Source organism: Misgurnus anguillicaudatus, chromosome 6, assembly GCF_027580225.2.
Source record: "Misgurnus anguillicaudatus chromosome 6, ASM2758022v2, whole genome shotgun sequence".
NCBI lineage: Eukaryota > Metazoa > Chordata > Actinopteri > Cypriniformes > Cobitidae > Misgurnus > Misgurnus anguillicaudatus.
In genome coordinates, this window is record NC_073342.2 from 7,841,010 (window position 1) to 7,862,348 (window position 21,339).

The 21,339-nt window shown below is 34.1% G+C and overlaps 3 gene segments (V, D, J or C); 1 reads left to right on the plus strand and 2 right to left on the minus strand.

The window, feature by feature from the left end:
- Positions 1-95: 95 nt before the first annotated feature.
- On the plus strand, positions 96-766 carry LOC129434424 (Ig kappa chain V-III region PC 3741/TEPC 111-like). The segment is given in 2 exon segments: positions 96-144; positions 248-766. Coding segments are annotated over 2 exon segments (369 nt in total).
- A 5,151-nt stretch (positions 767-5,917) lies between these two features.
- LOC141364401 (Ig kappa-b4 chain C region-like) lies at positions 5,918-7,928 on the minus strand. The segment is given in 3 exon segments: positions 5,918-6,317; positions 7,459-7,510; positions 7,887-7,928. Coding segments are annotated over 3 exon segments (417 nt in total).
- Positions 7,929-17,843: 9,915 nt separating this feature from the next.
- On the minus strand, positions 17,844-21,328 carry LOC141364402 (Ig kappa-b4 chain C region-like). The segment is given in 3 exon segments: positions 17,844-18,243; positions 20,854-20,905; positions 21,287-21,328. Coding segments are annotated over 3 exon segments (417 nt in total).
- Positions 21,329-21,339: the final 11 nt, after the last annotated feature.

Below are 21,339 nucleotides of genomic sequence, written 5' to 3' on the forward strand. Positions count from 1 at the left end.
TGTGTGAGTGTTTATAGTGCTGTGAGTTTAACACTTCATGACTGAGATCAGAACAGAACAGAATCTTCATCATCACACAAACCAAAAGAACAACAATGACTTTCATCATCATCTTCATCTGGACACTCACAGTCTTTACTCAAGGTTTGTGTTGTAACATTTTTATCATGATCATTAATTCATTGAAGAGTGAAATATTGATTTGTTTCAGTGTTGTCTTATATTTCATTCTTGTTGTTTCTTTCAGTGTGTAGAGGACAGTACACTCTTACTCAGAGTCCATCAATAACAGTTCAACCAGGACAACAAGTTCAAATAAACTGTAAAGTCAGCAGTGCAGTGTGTAATGATTACTTACACTGGTACTTACAGAAACCTGGAGAAGCTCCTAAACTCCTCATATATAGAACAAACACCCTCCATTCAGGAACTCCATCAAGATTCAGTGGCAGCGGATCAAACACAGATTTCACTTTGACCATCAGTGGAGTTCAGACTGAAGATTCAGGAGATTATTACTGTCAGAGTTTACACAATCCAAGTAGTAGCTGGGTGTTGACACAGTGATAAAGAGTGATACAAAAACCTCTGTCACCCATACATCTGACAGATACTGCAGATGCTGATGCTGATAGTTTATTTAATTTACAGAAAATTTATTTTGTACTATAGTTTATTTAAATAACAACATTTTAGATAATTATTTTTTATAGTTATAAATCGTATCACTCATTTATTGTATATCTATTAAATTCTGCTGAGTTAAAACAGCTTCAACATTAATTTTATTATTACTGTACTACAGTTTAATTCACAATATTTTAACTGATGATAATCACTCATATAGAGAAAAATCAGTAAGTATCATTGACCACATTTGCTTGAACCCTCATAATGTGATTATAACGGGATTTTGGAAATATTGTGATTACACTTCATGTGTAAGATTAAAAATGTAGGAATTAATTACTCCTGTACCATCTGCATTCCTGTGCTCACTGATCAAAGACAACTTCAGATGATCATACAACACAATAACACACAACACTGATCAGAGGAAACACACAAAGTTCATCAGTACTTATGATGATAAATACAAACAATTTTAATAACCATTCATCCAAACTGCTTATGCATACTGATGCCACTGGGAGTGCAGGAGCTTAAAATTATTTTACCATATGATCAGATTTTAGGTTTAATATCAAACTCATTTATTCTTTATTTGCTTTAAACCCCTCATTAAATAATGAAGCTGTTAAGAGCACAACATAGACAGACTCCTTGACATCAAATGAGAATAAAAGAGAGGAAATTATTTTTGTCTGTTCTTGTAATTCAGTAGAAAGCAGTACGACAGCAGATCTGATGATCTTTGAATAATTATGACCCAACAGGTGATGTTTGCAATGACAACATTTCTTCAATGAGTTCAGTGTTCATACCAATGACGAGAACAAAACTTCATACTTTATGAATTGTCTAGCACAATGCATTAGGAAACTATTAAATGTTTATGAGAATTATAAAATGGTATGCAAATAACTTCATAACTGAACAATGCCTTCATTTAAGAGAAGTGAAACTGGTTTGTTTCAGTGATTTAACAATCAAACAGTACTGGGAGTGTAAAGTGAAAATCACATATACATCACGCAAAAATCCACCACAACATTATGATATAATATAATAACATTATTTATGAAACGGGCATAGAAACCTCCTAAATTTTATCTTACGATCATTTCTCAAAAGCGCACACGTGTGATTCACAGAACAAATGTACACACAGACAATGCTTGCAAGCCTTACTTGCAAATGTGAAATCTTTAATTCACAAATTATCTTGAAATTGTGCATAGCTGCAGTTTCAAATCTCTAATTAATATAATTGATGTATAAAAGAGCACCTGTCAATGTTTAAATCCTCGACGACAGCTCCAGTCCATAATCAGATGATGGCAGCTACTGAGATACTGCACAGGAGGTTTCTGGGTCATGCAACACTCTATGCTGACCTTGCATTTCTAGACCTCAGAAACTTCACTCAGTTAAAGACGTCTTCTCTTCCACCATTGATGTTCAAGAGCTTAGCAAATGTCTGTTAAGGTTTGACAGTGAAGCAACTGCTGAGGATTTACAATGTGAATTTAGAAATTTTGTTCTACAGTGAAAAAAATGAAAATGTATCCACTAGATGAGTACAAGGTCAAAACATTTGAAGGGAAGACCGAAGATGAGGTGGTTGAAATCCGATGCAAGGAGTGTTCCTCGTGTAATGAATGTCCACTGTGTTGCTATCAGATTCTTGGGAGGTTCAATCTGATGTCAAATGCCTACCACCTCCTAGGTCTAGTTCCTGCTCACCGTATCAATCACTCAGGTTGCCTGTGAATGCACATTTTCAATGCTTAAGTTCATTAAAACCAGACTCAAAAGCAAGCTCTCACAGGAGCACTTGGAAGCTTTGATGTTGATGGCAACAGAGAGGAAGATCATTTTCTCTCTTGACTCTGATGTGATCATTGACAAAGTTGCAGAGTGTACAAAGCTTCATCTGTAGGCACTGGCAGTGATGTTGCACCTCATGAAATATAGTTACAGCAGAAATTGTGTTCCCTAAGCATTAATATTTCTATCAAAATAATAAGCAGCACATAAATTAAGACCTTTCTATACTTGCAATAAAGCCTGATAAAATCATTAGCCTTTTCTTTGTTTATTATTTTAATAGTTTGTTTTTTCTTAGTTTTGATAGCAAATCAAATCTATTCAGTGATTTTACATGCAGATTAATGTGTGTATAGACATGTAGTATGCGTAGGTGCATGTGTGTGCTTACATGCATAGTGGGCCGGTCTGGATGAAGTCCAGAGCTGATTTTTTGTCCCAGGCCAGCCCTGGGCATAACTGTGTTTATGTTCTTTTTTCAAATGACTTGTTCAAGTAGTTAAACTCAGTTATTTACTTATGAACAGTTTGTGGCCTAGTTGTCTTTTATTTTGTATGTCAGCTGCCATTTTATCTTTAAATAAATGGTGCAGTTGCACCTGGTCATCCACCTGATCAAATACAGACTAGAGAACCTTCTACATGTCCTCCATTGTCCAATTCTGACGCTCACATGCCCATTGCAGACACTTTCAGCCAAACACAGAGGTCGTCATTCTTTCAATGGCCAATAAAATCTATCACTGAAAGTAAATCACAGTAATACACACCATTAAAATAAAACTTCATCACACTTGATTGAGCTGAACTTTCCCAGCAGGCATATGACCGATCTTCAACGTTAAAATTTTATTGAAATAAGGTCAGTTGTTTGTTCGAGCTGTGATTTCTCACTTTATAATGATTCTTCTGTTCTTCATATGAGCATAATAAATAATAAATTGTTTTAAAATTGTAATCTGTTCAATGAGTTTTTTTCCCTATAACTGTCACTGTCCCACAGGTGGGACGTTTGGCATTACATATTTAAAACAGTAATTACATAGTCTAAATCTACACCAATCTTGACAAACTATATACAGTTGGAAAGCTCTAAGAATGTAGTTTTAATATATCAACACCATTTTGAAAAAAAAGTATGTAGTAAGAGTCATTTTCTAAAATGTCGCAGACCAACAGGTGGGCCCAAAATGTTATTACATATTTATTTGTAAATATCCCATTAACCTGAAATAACCTCGACAAACTATATATTGTTGGAAAGCTCAGGGAATGTAGTTTTCATATTTCAAGGCCATTTGATGATAGAATTTGTATAGGGACAGTTATTTTGTTAAATGTCACTCCCCCCATAGGAATACATATAATTGATTATATATTTATAACACTAATACCCTATAATCTTGAAATAATCTTGACAAACTATATATTGTTGGAAAGCCCTAGGAATGTAGTTTTCATATTTCAAGGCCATTTGGTGATGGAAATTTAGTAGGGACAGTCATTTTGTTATTTGTCACTGACCCTGTAGGAGTCCATATGAATTCGTATATATTCATAATTCTAATATTCTTCAAAATGAATATACGAATCTTCAAAAATCTTGACAAACTATATATCGTTGGAAAGCTCTAAGAATGTAGTTTTCATATTTCAAAACCTTTTTGCATTAAACACAATGCAGAGACAGTAATTTATTAACTTGTGACAAGATATTGCAACTAACCGTTGACACCTAGTGGCCTTGGTTGGTAAAACCACTAAAAGTGTGACAGAAACTTCATTTTTTGTTATTTTTACCTGAAATTTGGTTCAGAACTAGTTGAGACTTGTGTCTTTATTGGTGTGGTGTTTTGAGAGTAAAACATTTTAATTTTTATATCCATTTGATTAGAGAGTATATACTTTATTGCATTATTTGTATTCTTTAAAAACATTTAAACGAGTATAACTTTTTTTGTCATTTAATATTTACAACTTCAAACATCTCAGTGTAAAACTATAAATTGTCTTCTTAAAAAAGAGACCAAGATTTTGCTTCTAAACCAAAGAATGCCAGAGTTATAGTAATTTTAACGTGCAGATAACCTTTTCACCCCCCACTCAAAAGGGGCGGTGACAGTTATAGGGTTAATACAATATGTTTATTATTGGCTGTATAATAGTTTACTAGCACAAGTTGCTTGAAATCCTGCCCACTTCTTTGCATTGTGTTGTCATGTTTCAGTGATGTGTGAGTGTTTATAGTGCTGTGAGTTTAACACTTCATGACTGAGATCAGAACAGAACAAAATCTTCATCATCACACAAACCAAAAAAACAACAATGACTTTCTTCATCATCTTCATCTGGACTCTTTCAGTTTTTATTCTGGGTAAGAAATGATAAAATTAAATGTATTTGTTATTATTTCTGGTGTAGTTGTGTTTTTTCTACTATGATATTAATGTTTTATAAACTAATTGTTTGTCTTTTATAGAATCGAGAGGAATAACTCTGACTCAACCTAAAGTAAAAAGTGTTCAACAAGGACAAACAGCTACAATAGAGTGTCATATAGATGTAGGAATATATAGCAACCGTTTAGCCTGGTACTTACAGAGACCTGGAGAAACTCCTAAACTCCTCATATATTACATAAATAACCTTCAGTCAGGAACTCCATCAAGATTCAGTGGCAGTGGAACAGTAAACACTGGAAAAGATTTCACTTTGACCATCAGTGGAGTTCAGACTGAAGATTCAGGAGATTATTACTGTCAGAGTTTACACTATCCTAGTAGCACTTATGTGTTGACACAGTGATAAAGAGTGATACAAAAACTTCTGTCAGTCAGACTCACAGTGACTGAACTCATACACCTGACAGATACTGCAGATGATGATGCTGATAGTTTATTTCATTTACAGCTAATTTATTTTCTACTATAATTTATTTAAATGACAACTTTATAGATAATTTTACATTTAATTATTTATTTATTTATTTTATTTGTTGATAGTTTTAAATCGTATCATTAATTTATTGTCTATCTATTAATTTCTGCTGTGTTATAACAACCTCAACATTGATGATTTATATTATTATTGTACTACAACTTAATTCACAATATTTTAACTGATGATAATCACTCATATAAAGAAACGTCAGTAAGTAATTATTCAGTCAACAGCTGTATCACAGACCCAAAAAGAGTTACATGAGAATAACCATCAAAACTAAACACCAATCACTTCACGTTCAAGGTTCTTCATTTCATTTGACTGACAGTTATGTAAAATTACTTAATCTGCAGGTGTTTTCATGCTTCATTGAGTCAGGTTTATTTATAAAATGTGAGCTTTCATATTCAAAACAGACAAAATGAGTCAAAGCCATAAAGATAGAATATGATTTTATTTCATGAATTGTCACACAATCATGAGTGAATGAATAAAGCAGACATAGACTTGTGTTGTTTGTGAAAAGAGATGTGAGATGAGAGAGAGAAACACAGTTAGTCTGTTAGTCTTGATGTGAGACAGAGGAGAGAGTGAGTGGATCTACTGTGAACACTGATCTCTCCTCAATTCTCCAGTGACTTTATCACGCTGGTCTTTCTGTGTGAGCTCACAGCTGACTGAGATCACTGAGCTCCACTCCTGCTCAGAGAGAGTCAGACTGCTGCTCCAGCTGTACAGACCGTCCTTCTCCAAGAGAGCAACACTGCTGTACTGAGACCTGCTGCTGATCCCGTCCACCTTCCAGTTCAGACTCCAGTCTGAGGGGAAGCCCTTGTTGGCCACACACATCAGTGTTGCTGCTTGCTTTGTGGAAATCTCTTCACTGGACGGCGGCAGGACGCTCACTTTAGGGGGACTGTTGGCTGACAATCACATCAATAGTCAATAACTCACAAAAAAAATTCACATTTCTGTGTTAAACATTAAAGGTCATCATAATAAATGAAGAAAGTTTAGGTCTCCTGAAGAATGTTTTAATAGCTGCATTAAATGGCTAATATCACTTTTGTCATGTTCATCTGAAGGCTTTGAGTCATTGAAATACGTTTTGATTCTTCAATGAAAATATAAATGAAAATATTTAGAGGCGGTTTCCTGGACAGGGTTTATATAAATAAAGTATTAGGGTTTAATTATATAAACACACTTTAGTTTTAACAAACAAACCTTACAATACTGGCGTGCACATTGAGACAAAACAATGGCACTGATATGTTAAGATATTTCAGTGCAAACTGTTTCCAGTTAAGACAGCTCAAACATACATTTTAGCGCAGGACAAAACTTAAACTCTGTCTGGGAAACTGACCCATATTCATTATTGTGAAAGAACATTTTAAGACATTTTAAATATTGAATTAAAGGTCAGTCAGTTAAAGTTTTGACATGTTTTGTGTAATACTGCATATAAATGTATAACATTTAAAAATAATAAAAATAATGTTTTTTAAAGAATACAAGTTTAGGATACACATTTAAGAAATCATTTGTCACATTAAGTCTTGCACCTGATAACGCTTTCTAACTTGAATTTTAGTTAAACCTAAATTAACCTAATTTAAATTTCAGTTAATATAAAATCAATCACATTACAAACAAACAGCCCAACATGTGAACAGTAAACAAGCATTTGCAGTCTGAAAAATCTAACATATTATTAAGCAAATGTTATAACAAAATATTTTTTGTAACCCAGTTAGTTATAACTACACACCAAATAATACAACAGCTGCACTTTGTTAACAAAACATATAAGACTAAATGTTAAATATTGAAAATCATTTTGAGTTTGAGAAAATCCACAAACTTCAAGTATCTATATGTACAAATGATTAAACACAAATATTAGTTAAAATGTCTGGGTGATCTTGTGTACACAATATAATTCACATACAAATAAATATGATATAAAATACCTCCCACCTTGTTTTTCATATCTAATGATGTATATATTTAGAAACAGTTATTTACTGTATTAAAATTATTATTGTATTATTTACTTACTGCCAACATCCAGTCTGGTGCCGCTGCCGAATGTGAACCACAGTGATACAAACTAATAGAGCGACTGTATAAAAACCTCTACACACTTGACTGAACACAAACTACAGCAGAATATACAACACTAACATCACACAACACAAACAAATATTGTGAAGATCTCTGAATGATTTATGTCTAAATAATGAACCGAAAACTATTACAAAATATTTCAGATGGTTGTATTTTTTCTCGCACTATCATTTAGTTTTCATTTATTCGCTTTGTAATTCTTTCACCTGCTTACACAAACCTGAATTTAGACAAACTAATTTTGGACATAAATGTTTTACTTTTATTCAAAACTGTATTATTTCTGTAAAATGTTTGTTTTTATTCAGAATATTTTAGCATGCAAGTCCATTAAATAATGATAGTGTAGTAGTCTGTACGAGCAGAAGTTTCCTGTCGTCTTCTTTGCATTGTGTTGTCATGCTTCAGTGATGTGTGAGTGTTTATAGTGCTGTGAGTTTAACACTTCATGACTGAGATCAGAACAGAACAGAATCTTCATCATCACACAAACCAAAAGAACAACAATGACTTTCATCATCATCTTCATCTGGACACTCACAGTCTTTACTCAAGGTTTGTGTTGTAACATTTTTATCCTCATCATTAATTCATTAAAGAGTGAAATATTGATTTGTTTCAGTGTTGTCTTATATTTCATTCTTGTTGTTTCTTTCAGTGTGTAGAGGACAGTACACTCTTACTCAGAGTCCATCAATAACAGTTCAACCAGGACAACAAGTTCAAATAAACTGTAAAGTCAGCAGTGCAGTGGCTAATGGTAATTTATTGCACTGGTACTTACAGAAACCTGGAGAAGCTCCTAAACTCCTCATATATGAGACAAACAGACTTCAGTCAGGAACTCCATCAAGATTCAGTGGCAGCGGATCAAACACAGATTTCACTTTGACCATCAGTGGAGTTCAGACTGAAGATTCAGGAGATTATTACTGTCAAAGTTTACACGTACCTAGTGGCTATGTGTTGACACCGTGATAAAGAGTGATACAAAAACCTCTTTCAGTCAGACTTCACAGTGACTGAACTCATACACCTGACAGATACTGCAGATGATGATGCTGATAGTTTATTTCACTTACAGCTTTTTTATTTTGTACTATAGTTTATTTAAATAACAACACTTTAGATAACTATTTTTTATAGTTATAAATCATTTCATTCATTTATTGTCTATCTATCTATTATTGTCTGTGTTAAAACAGCTTCAACATTGATGAATTTTATTATTATTGTACAGTTTAATTCACAATATTTTAACTGCTGATAATCACTCATATAGAGAAACATCAGTAAGTATCATTGAACACATTTCGTCCCCTTGGAATTATAAGGTTCTATCTAACATTTTTGTCAAAATTGAGTTAATCACATATTCTTACTCTGAGACAATTTATTTACATTATCTGATGTTTTATTTTAATTTTTGTACATGTTGGGACGTTTTATTAAAAAAACAAAAAGGTTCTATCTACAAAATCAATCTCTAAGTTGGCTCTATAAGGTTCTATCTGCGTGAGCTAAACAGCACTTCGAATGCACAAAAGGGGACCAATCAGGATCAACTTTATGGGGTCGTTCTCAGACAGGGATTAGCTTAAGCCAGAACTAGAACTTAGTTTCATTAGAAAATATTTAACAAACATGCCTTACTAAAAGTATTACTTTTGTGAGGCAAAACAAAGGGCAGTGATGTATTTTAAGATATGCCAGTGCAAGTTGTTTTCAGTTTGGACAGCTCTTACATTTATTTTATTCCAGGACTAGTCTAATCCCTGTCTGTGAAACTGTCCCTATATGTGGTGTTGCCGGCTTTGTCCTTGACGACAGGAAAAATCACAGACACACAATATCTGTGAGGATTATGGCACGCAACGTAAAGTTTTTAAGAAACCTTAAGATCGACAGCCCGGATTTTATGCAAGTTTACCCTACTGTAAAATCCAGCTTAAGCTGGTGAGATGGTTTTAGCTGGTCTCCCAGCTTGGTTTTTGCTGGTATTGCTGGTATAGCAAGCTGGTCTAGCTGTGTTTTGGTCACTTTTTAAGCTGGTCTAGCTGTGTTTTGGTCAATTTTTAAGCTGGTCTAGCTGTGATTTGGTCTCTTTTTAACCTGGTCTATCTGTGTTTTGGTCACTTTTTAAGTTGGTCAAGCTGGACTTATATGGTCATGCTGGAAGACCAGCTGACACACCAGCTTGACCAGCTTTGCCAGGCTGGTTGGACCAGCTTACACCAGCTACTGCCACCTTAAACCAGCTAAAACCAGCTAACAGCTTATGCTGGTCTTTGCTGGATGTTTCAGTAGGGGCAGTCTTTTTTTAGGTCTTACTGAGGAGATTGTTTTCATAGTTAGACACCACACTAGCCAGCAGTGCTAGCTTCTTAGTTCCTGATATTAAGAGGCAAGCACTAAGATAAAAAATACAGAAAAAACGAACTAACCTATCCTACCCAAACAAAGTGCGTTTACAGTAAGTTATGATTGTTATGTCAAAATGTAAACATGTGAAAGATTGTTAAAGCAGTTACCTCAGTATTAAAATGATTTCAGAATGATTGTAGCCTGTAGCTGCTCAATCCTACTGAAAAATCCAGCAAAGACCAGCATAAGCTAGTAGCTGGTTTTAGCTGGTTTAAGGTGGCAGTAGCTAAGTCCAGCTAGACCAGCTTAAAAAGTGACCAAAACACAGCTAGACCAGCTTACTGCAGCAATACCTGCTAAAACCAAGCTGGGAGACCTGCTAAAACCACGTTTTGAGACCAGCTAAAACCAGCTCACCAGCTTATGCTGGTTTTAACTGGATTTTTCAGTAGGGAATGGTATAACATGCTAAAACAAAATTGTCTATTTTGTAATGAACCCAACATATCCAGGAGGATGGTAGAGAAACTGAGCCAGAAGAGGGAAGAAGCAATGTTGTAAAGGAGCAATGTAAAATCAGACTTTTAGAGATAAAAGTGCTAAAAATAGAAATATTAAATGTCATAGAAAGGATTAAAATGTTACTTTCTAACACATGTTAAAAAATTGTTACAACATTAATTTTATATTTAATGTTTAAATAATGTTTTGGCAGATAGAACCTTATAATTCTTAGCGAAAAGTGTTGTTTTAGAATTAGAAGGTTCTTTCTGCATTTGAGCCCTTCCAAAAATCCACATTTAGAAATTTGAGAGGATTTTGATATTGTATATTTAGAATGCATTTAGGGTCCCTGTTATTTTCATGTTTGAAAGAAACTTCATCCCCATGTAAGTTTTCCTATGCAAAAACTTTGAAGCTCAATATCTCAAAACTGCTCAGAACGCAGATAGTTTAAGTTTAAGTTTAAGTTTAATTGTTCTGCACAAATATCACATAGGATACAGTACATGGAGGGGAACGAAACCCAATTGGGTTTATACAGAGTTCCACTCCACTTACATGCAATGATAAAAAAATAATTAACATACCAGTGAGTCTATAAAGACGATGCTGCCGTTGTTTAATGCACAAAGATAATTCTTCTATTGTGTTCCTTGTTGTCTGAATTGCAACATCACTGTCTCCTACAGTTGCTGTAAAAAGTGTCAAAAAATGCAATCATTAAAAAAATAGCATTTTCAAGTTGTAGCACACTTGTTTTTGCAAATGTATATGAAAAGACATGTTATAGCTTTTACATACTAGTGTGAGCCCACTCCTGAACATCTGTGACCATCATCTACAACCAGTTCATTTTCATTGTAGGTTCTTGTAGGCTTTCGGTGTCTTTCTTTAGATTTAGGTGAGTCTAAAACATACAAACAAATTAACCAGTGATATGGTTAGTTACAATGGCAAAAGTATGTGCGAGCGAGCGAGTTTGCGCGAGCGAGCGAGTTTGTGCGAGCGAGCGAGTTTGTGGGTTAGGGTTAGGGTGAACATCTGTGACCATCATCTACAACCAGTTCATTTTCATTGTAGGTTCTTGTAGGCTTTCGGTGTCTTTCTTTAGATTCAGCTGAGTCTAAAACATACAAACCAATAAACCAGTGATATGGTTAGTTACAATGGCAAAAGTATGTGTGAGCGAGTGAGTGCAAGCGAGTGAGTGCGAGCGAGCGAGCGAGTTTGTGGGAGCGAGCGAGCGAGTTTGTGGGAGCGAGCGAGCGAGTTTGTGGGAGCGAGCGAGCGAGTTTGTGGGAGCGAGCGAGCGAGTTTGTGGGAGCGAGAGAGCGAGTTTGTGGGAGCGAGAGAGCGAGCGAGCTTGTGCGAGCGAGCGAGACGAAGGTGAAGAGATGACATTTTGTAAAAAATGCCTGAAAATAAACTAATTAAAACACTTTAGTAATTCAAACACTTTCAAAAGCCTGAAGCTTTAACATTTAACAGAAATAATGAAGATTAATCTAAATAAGGATTGCCTTTTGGTATCGTGTGCAAATAGTTTGGCACATATTTTGAGTCTTTTTTGCTCATTAACCCAATTTTGCGTAGCATGTAAACAGCTAACAGGCTTTCTCACGGTTTTGTGTGCATGTCTCCGCGTGTGAAAGATAAACATCAGACGCGAAAGAAAGTGCAAAGTAACACATAAATGTCTCTGCTCTAGTAAAGCAGTAGCAGAGAATCTGCAAAAATAAAACTGATGTTATATTTACAGGTTCTAGAGACACGAAAGGAGATAAAACAATATAGCTTAAGACAGATATGCCGTCAACTTTTTGATCGAATATTATGCGCTATAGGCGATGATGTCAATACCTGCGAGAAACCTGACAAATCTCCAAGTCCCATGTAAACACAGTTGTCTGCATAGCCGGTTTATTGATTTACATGTAAACGCATAAAAAACAGTTTTTTATAATAAGCAGATTTTTGATAGTTATCCGTTTATTTTGTGCATGTAAACGTACTCATTGATATAGGGGCAGTTTCCCAGACAGGGTTTAGATGAAGACACAACTAGGCCTTAAGTTATATTGGGAGATTTAGACTTTTTACAAACATACCCAACGACAAAAAAAAAAAAAAACATTAGTGTGAGCTAGAGATACAAAATAATAGGCAGGTTCTTTTATATGGCTGACCTGTATGAGAGAAAAGTACTCACTCTGCCATAGTGCACTGTCTTCATGTCAAGCATTCTTATGAATGCTAAACGGGACAATCCTGGAGCAGCCATTTTCAAGTCTTCGAAGGACACAAAGACTTCCTCATCATAAATGGTACAGAAGTTTACAGTTGCAGGCCAGTAGCCACTCTTCTGCATTTCTAGCACACCTGGTATCCATGTTTCTCTACATTGCTCAACCCAGGACGTCAAAAAATAACGCTAAAGGGGTAACCTGTGCGTATAGTATTGACGCAAAGGGCTCCTGACCAAGCGTCAATATGTTACGAGTTGGGAGTGAGGATGTGTTGAACTTACAGCTCATTTATTTCCTACTATATAGATAATGATACATTTAATTAATTAATTATTTATTTATTTTATTCTTTGATAGTTGTAAATCGTATCATTAATTTATTGTCTATCTATTAATTTCTGCTGTGTTGTAACAACCTCAACATTGATGATTTTTATTATTATTGTACTACAGCTTAATTCATAAAATTTTAACTGATGATAATCACTCATATAGAGAAACATCAGTCAGTATCATTTAGTCAACATCTGTAACACAGATACTGAAGGAGTCACATGAGAATAACCATCAAACTAAACACACCAATCACTTCATGTTCAAGGTTCTTCATTTCATTTGACTGACAGTTATGTAAATTTACTTCATCTGCAGGTGTTTTCATGCTTCATTGAGTCAGGTTTATTTATAAAATGTGAGCTTTCATATTCAAAACAGACAAAATGAGTCAAAGACATGAAGATAACAATATGACTTTATTTGATGAATTGTCACACAATCATGAGTGAATGAATAAAGCAGACATAGACTTGTGTTGTTTGTGAAAAGAGATGTGAGATGAGAGCGAGAAACACAGTTAGTCTGTTAGTCTTGATGTGAGACAGAGGAGAGAGTGAGTGGATCTACTGTGAACACTGATCTCTCCTCAATTCTCCAGTGACTTTATCACGCTGGTCTTTCTGTGTGAGCTCACAGCTGACTGAGATCACTGAGCTCCACTCCTGCTCAGAGAGAGTCAGACTGCTGCTCCAGCTGTACAGACCGTCCTTCTCCAGGAGAGCAACACTGCTGTACTGAGACCTGCTGCTGATCCCGTCCACCTTCCAGTTCAGACTCCAGTCTGAGGGGAAGCCCTTGTTGGCCACACACATCAGTGTTGCTGCTTGCTTTGTGGAAATCTCTTCACTGGACGGCGGCAGGACGATCACTTTAGGGGGACTGTTGGCTGAAAATCACATCAATAAACAATAACTCACACAAGAAAGGAAAAATAACTTCACTGCATTAAATGGCTAATATCACTTTTGTCATGTTCATCTGAAGGCTTTGAATCACTGAAATACTGTTTGTTATGCTGCATTCCAGGCAGGTTTTTGAGCCCGTGAATTATGACTTTAAAACCACGACTTACGACTCTGAACTGGGAGTATGAGTTCCATGCAGCCTGTAACTCGTGTTTTTACAGCCTTCTAACTGTGAAAGTGCACTGGAACGGCAGTCAAACCCGTGAACTCGTACTAGATCGATGTACTCCCAGTTCAGAGTCGTGAGTCGTGGTTTTGAAGTCGTGATTTACGGGTTACAGGTTGCCTGTACCGCAGCATTACTTCAATGAAAATATAAATAAAAAAAAATAGATGCTGTTTCATGGACAGGGTTTATATAAATAAAGGATTAGGGCTTAATTATATAAACACACTTTATACCTTATAATAAACTTTACTGGCATGCACCTTGAGACAAAACAATGGCACTGACATGTTAAGATATTTCAATGAAACTGTTTTCAGTTAAAACAGCTCAAACATACATTTTAGCATGGGACAAAACTTAAGCTTTGTCGGGGAAATTGACCCATATTCATTATTGGGAAAGAAAATATTAAGAAAAGTGACAGTGAGTTAAAGTCCTGACATTTTTTGTGTAATAATGTATATACATATTATAAATAATATAAATAAATATTATTCAAATAATATTTTTATTAAATAATAAAAGTTTAGCATACACTTAAAAATCATTTGTAACATTAAGTCTTGCACCTTATAAGGCTTTTTAACTTGAATTTTTGTCTAAATTAAATTCTAGTAAATATGAAATCAATCACATTTCAAACAAACAGCCGAATAAACATCTGTTTTAAACAACAAACATTTTTTTTTAAACAACTGCAATCTGAAAAATCTAACTTACTGTTTACCAAATGCTATAACAAAATATTTTTGTAACTCATTTAGGTTTAACTACACAGTGAATATAAAAAAAACGGAGCTGCACTTTGTTAACGATAGTGTGAGCATAAAGAAAATAAGACTAAATGTTGAGTTCATATAAATGTAAAAATTGAAAAACAATTTGAGTTTGAGAAAATCCAAAAACTTCAAGTATGTACAAATGATTAAACACAAACAAATATTAATCAACATTTCTGGGTGCTCTTGTATACACAAAATCTTTCTAATACAAATAAATATGATATAAAGTACCTCCCATTTATTGTTTTACACCTGATGTATATATTTAAGAAAACAATGATCTATTGTATTAAAATTATTATTGTATTATTTACTTACTGCCAACATCCAGTCTGGTGCCGCTGCCGAAAGTCCACCACAGTGATACAAACTAATAGAGCGACTGTACAAAAACCTCTACACACTTGACTGAACACAAACTACAGCAAAATATACACTAACATCACACAACACAAACAACTATGGTGAAAATCTCTGAATGATTTAAGGTTAAGAATGCTAAGCACAAAACTATTTTTTATGTTTGTTATCAATGTATTTTCTCCAGTTTTCTCTCTGTATCATTTACTTCTCATTTATTTACTTGTGTTGTGTGAACACTGCATACACAGCTTTAGACAGATAAATGTTGAACATTTTGGACATTTGTTTTTACTTTTATTCAAAACTTTATATTTATTTAATATTTTATTATTATTAATATTTGCAAGTATACATTAAATAATGATAGTGTAGTAGTCTGTATGAGCAGAAGTTTCCTGTCGTCTTCTTTGCATTGTGTTGTCATGCTTCAGTGATGTGTGAGTGTTTATAGTGCTGTGAGTTTAACACTTCATGACTGAGATCAGAACAGAACAGAATCTTCATCATCACACAAACCAAAAGAACAACAATGACTTTCATCATCATCTTCATCTGGACACTCACAGTCTTTACTCAAGGTTTGTGTTGTAACATTTTTATCATCATCATTAATTCATTGAAGAGTGAAATATTGATTTGTTTCAGTGTTGTCTTATATTTCATTCTTGTTGTTTCTTTCAGTGTGTAGAGGACAGTACACTGTTACTCAGAGTCCATCAATAACAGTTCAACCAGGACAACAAGTTCAAATAAACTGTAAAGTCAGCAGTAGGGTGTATGCTGGTAGTTACTTGCACTGGTACTTACAGAAACCTGGAGAAACTCCTAAACTCCTTATAACACATACAACAAGCCTCCATACAGGAACTCCATCACGATTCAGTGGCAGCGGATCAAACACAGATTTCACTTTGACCATCAGTGGAGTTCAGACTGAAGATTCAGGAGATTATTACTGTCAGAGTTATCATGAGCCTAGTGGCACTTATGTGTTGACACAGTGATAAAGAGTGATACAGAAACCTCTTTCAGTCAGACTCACAGTGACTGCACTCAATCACCTGACAGATACTGCAGATAATGATGCTGATAGTTTATTTCACTTACAGCTCATTTATTCTATAGTTTATTTACAGTTTTTTACAATCACTTTGCTACTATTTTCAGAACATTGATGTCATTTTTCACAACTCTAGATACAAAACTCAAAACGGTTATCACTTGTAACACAGGCTGTCTAGTGTTTAAAACATTGCATTGTGCATTCACATCTTCAAAGACATCTTGCACTTGCACAATCATTGGTTCAAAATACAAATGTCCTGTGAAATACCATTGAAACATAACTATAGATCACCCACACTGATAGTTTCACAATGTCATTGTTTGTACAATCATTAAATATTGTAGAACAAAATTGGTGATACAGATTTCATTATGGTACATGTAGAGCAAATACATACCTGTAAAAGTACTGCAGTAGTAGAGAGAATACTACAGACACATTAGAATCATTGAACAAAGTTTGTAATGTATTGATGAAAACACTACAGTACAATCACAACATAGGTCACATCATTTCACAATCTGCACTCAAGTAACAAGTTGGCAGAATTGGACAAGCAATTACAAGGGCCTGCATCTATACAGTACAGTGATAATTGGTTCATGCTCCATGCTTATTGGTGACAAGGAACCTCATTATCTTGAAACTTTCATGATTTCAGTAAACATGGAAGATTGTTTGTCTGACAACTATTAAGAGTAATGCAACAGTTACTTATCATTTTGAGCAGGTGTATCGATTGATAGTTAGATCATTGTAAGAAAATGAATAGACACTTATTTGAAATGTGATGTGTGAATTGCCTTTTGAAATAGTTGTACTTTGATGTTAAGTTGTGTCATATTGAACATGTGATTTTGGTTGAATGAACAAATGATCCAAGTTTTATGTGTATTGTATCCAAGCAATTGAGAAAGAGTTAGAGTTTTGAAAAATGTGCATTTTGATCATTGGTTGTGAGTTTTGTGTCTAGAGTTGTGAAAAATGACATCAAGGTTCTGAAAATAGTAGCAAAGTGATTGTAAAAAACTGTAAATGACAACTTTATAGATACTGAGACATTTAATTGATTATTTATTTATTCTGATAGTTGTAAATCATATCATTAATTAAAACAACTTCAACATGGATTATTTATATAATTATTGTACTATAGTTTAATTTTACAATATTTAACTGATAATAATCACTCATATAAAAAACATCAGTCAGTATCATTCAGTCAACAACTGTAACACAGATACTGAAGGAGTAACATGAGAATCAAACTAAACATACCAAACACTTCATGTTCAAGGTTCTTCATGCATTTCATTTGACTGACAGTTATGTAAAATTACTTCATCTGCAGGTGTTTTCATGCTTTATTGAGTCAGGTTTATTTATAAAATGTGAGCTTTCATATTCAAAACAGACAAAATGAGTCAAAGACATAAAGATAAAATCTGATTTTATTTGATGAATTGTCACACAATCATGAGTTACAGAATAAAGCAGACATAGACTTGTGTTGTTTGTGAAAAGAGATGTGAGATGAGAGAGAGAAACACAGTTAGTCTGTTAGTCTTGATGTGAGACAGAGGAGAGAGTGAGTGGATCTACTGTGAACACTGATCTCTCCTCAATTCTCCAGTGACTTTATCACGCTGGTCTTTCTGTGTGAGCTCACAGCTGACTGAGATCACTGAGCTCCACTCCTGCTCAGAGAGAGTCAGACTGCTGCTCCAGCTGTACAGACCGTCCTCCTCCAAGAGAGCAACACTGCTGTACTGAGACCTGCTGCTGATCCCGTCCACCTTCCAGTTCAGACTCCAGTCTGAGGGGAAGCCCTTGTTGGCCACACACATCAGTGTTGCTGCTTGCTTTGTGGAAATCTCTTCACTGGACGGCGGCAGGACGATCACTTTAGGGGGACTGTTGGCTGACAATCACATCAATAATCAATAACTCACACAAAAATCTGTGTTAAACATAAAATATCTTGATAATAAATAATAACTATTTGGTTCTCCTGAATAATTTTAAGGTTATTTGATCATATGGCTGAATTATACGGCTAATATCATTTTTCTCTTTTAAGGTGAAAGTTCATATTCACATTATGGCGTTAAGTATTTTATTTCATTGAAATACTGTTTGTCAGGTTGAAAATTATTGGTTATTGTAAAAACAATAATGATAACACTTTATTTTACAGTGCCTTACACATGTAATTCTTACAGTAAATGATGCATAATTACATCCAACTAACCCTAAACCAAACCCCAATCCTGTACTAAGTAAATGTTGTTAATCATTATTACACAGTACTTAAATGTATAATTACACTGTAACAGTGACACAGTAAAATAAAGTAAAATTGTACAAATAACAGCAGTTATAACATATTTACAGTTTAATTATAATATGTAATATGTAAATAATATAAATATATAAAATCTAAATAATGTAAACATGTTGTACAGAATATAAGTTTGACATGTGCTTCTGTAAACACTTTTTAACTTAAATTTTATGAGTAGTTTTTAAAATCTGTACTTTACTTTTACTTAAATATGTTTAAAGTATTGAAGACTACTTCTCAACATGTTAAATCATATCCGTTACTGAGTAAAAATAAATAAAAAAGTAAGGTGATAAAGACGCGCCACGGATGATTGATTGATGGGCGGGGGAACGCGCAAAAAGAACCATGGAGAAAGACGAGACAGGCGTGGGCTAATGCAGACCCTCAATTAAATTCTTATGAAAGAAACCATTGGCCATTGACGCGAAGCAAGTGTTTCATTTATGTAGGAATCATGCTCTTGAGTACGGAGTTTGAGAATTGCCGACCGGGTTTTAACCGCTAATTTGCACGACGCGTTTTTAATACATGCGCATTATCTTCCGAGGTCTAGCAGCTTCGCGTCAAGTCAAACAACGTCCTCGAGAATGCGCATGTCATTAGACATTGCAGAGAGAGAGAGAGAGAGAGAGGGAGAGAGAGAGAGAGAGAGAGCAAGAGAGCGCGAGAGAGAGAGATTGAAAGACATCTGGTACACAGGTCTGGGAAACTAGAATACAATAAATGTGTAAAGGATGTATAGTGTATAGCCATGACACTCATCTCATTATATGCTCATTTATGTATATAGTTTAATAACATAATGTATGTTACCAGCAATACATCAATTACAACCTTACTATAATGATTGTATTTACAGCTGCTGACCTCATATTATTTTTGCTTCAAAAGTGCATAACTCACCTGTAAAAATCATTAAATAATTCCATAAATGTTTCTTAGTTATAAAAAAGCTTTTTGTTTTATTAACTTTTTGTTATTGGACTTTAATTGTAAAGATGTTAACAATTAAAAACATAGTTTGAGATGTATATATCCTTCCTTTTTGAACTATACTAGAAACCTCTCCCCGCTGTAAAAAAGTAACTTTAAAATGACTTACTTTTTACTTGAGTAGATTTTTAGACCAGTAACTTTACTTTTACTTAAGTAAAATATTATTAAAGTAACTTTACTTTTACTTGAGTAGAATATTTTATTACTCTTTTCACCTCTGCATTCATGTGTATTAAAATTAAATTTGCGTCCGTTCATAGAGAAAGAGAAACGTTTTCTATCTGTACCCATTTCCTTGCAAGTACAATTTTGCCTGTATTATTGGTGTCCCCTTCAAAAATTGTTCTTGAAAAATTTTATGTTTATTGTCCCCCCCAACATTTAGATGAAATTTTCGCCCCTGGTTGTAGGTGAATATAAATTCATTCATATTACAGATAAAACAACCAACATATTTTTTTTATTTGATTAAATACACATGAACACATTTATAAATGAGTGCAGTTTAAAAAAGTTTACCTTACAGTTCACCATAAACTATTAATAAATAATAATGTTTTTGTATCTCAATTTTTCCATTTGTTGTTCCCTATAGTTAAAATCTCATAATAAATTGAATAATAAATTGAAGCTGTACTTTATTAACAAAATATTGAGTCTTAACAGAATATTAGTTGTCGGGGTCCATATAAATATTAACAAATTTTGCAACAATTTTTGGAAACAGTTTTGAAAATTCGACAAACTTTATGAACAAATGAATATTAGTCACACATTACATTTTACCAAAACACTAAAGTCAAAATTATAAGCTGATCACAATATATTATTAATACGTAAGGGATAATCAACGGCCTGTTGTGCATTAAAGGATTTTAACTACACAACCGCCCGACGTGAAGCGGAGTGCAATAAATCCTTTAATTCCTAGCAGGTCATTGATTTTAAGTTAAAGTTAAAGCCAAGTTAAAACTATTATTTCTCTTTACAGTGCAGTATTTGACAGAATGGCTAAAAATATTTTCAGTTACTAAACGATTTTATTTTATAATTTCCAGCCAATCAGAATCCCACAGATCATGGAATAAACTTAAATAAAGTGAATTACATTCATTGTTTAATACCTGATGTATATATTTAGAAACAGTTATTTACTGTATTAAAATTATTATTGGATTATTTACTTACTGCCAACATCCAGTCTGGTGCCGCTGCCGAAAGTGTACCACAGTGATACAAACTAATAGAGCGACTGTACAAAAACCTCTACACACTTGACTGAACACAAACTACACCAGAATATACAACACTAACATCACACAACACAAACAAATATTGCAAAGAATGTCTCTGAAGGTTTTTATTTAAATAATAAACAAAAAACTATTTCAAAATCTTTTCATGTTTGTTGCTTGATCATTGTATTTTCTCCAGTTTTTGTGGACACTTTGTAACTCTTAAACCTGCATACACATGCACTTTACACAAATTAATTTTGCACAACAATGTTTTAATTTTATTCAAAACTTTATTATTTCTTTATTGCTTAACATTTTAGTTTTTATTCAGAATGTTTATTGTGTGCACGTCTATTGAATAATGATAGTGTAGTAGTCTGTACGAGCAGAAGTTTCATGTCGTCTTCTTTGCATTGTGTTGTCATGCTTCAGTGAT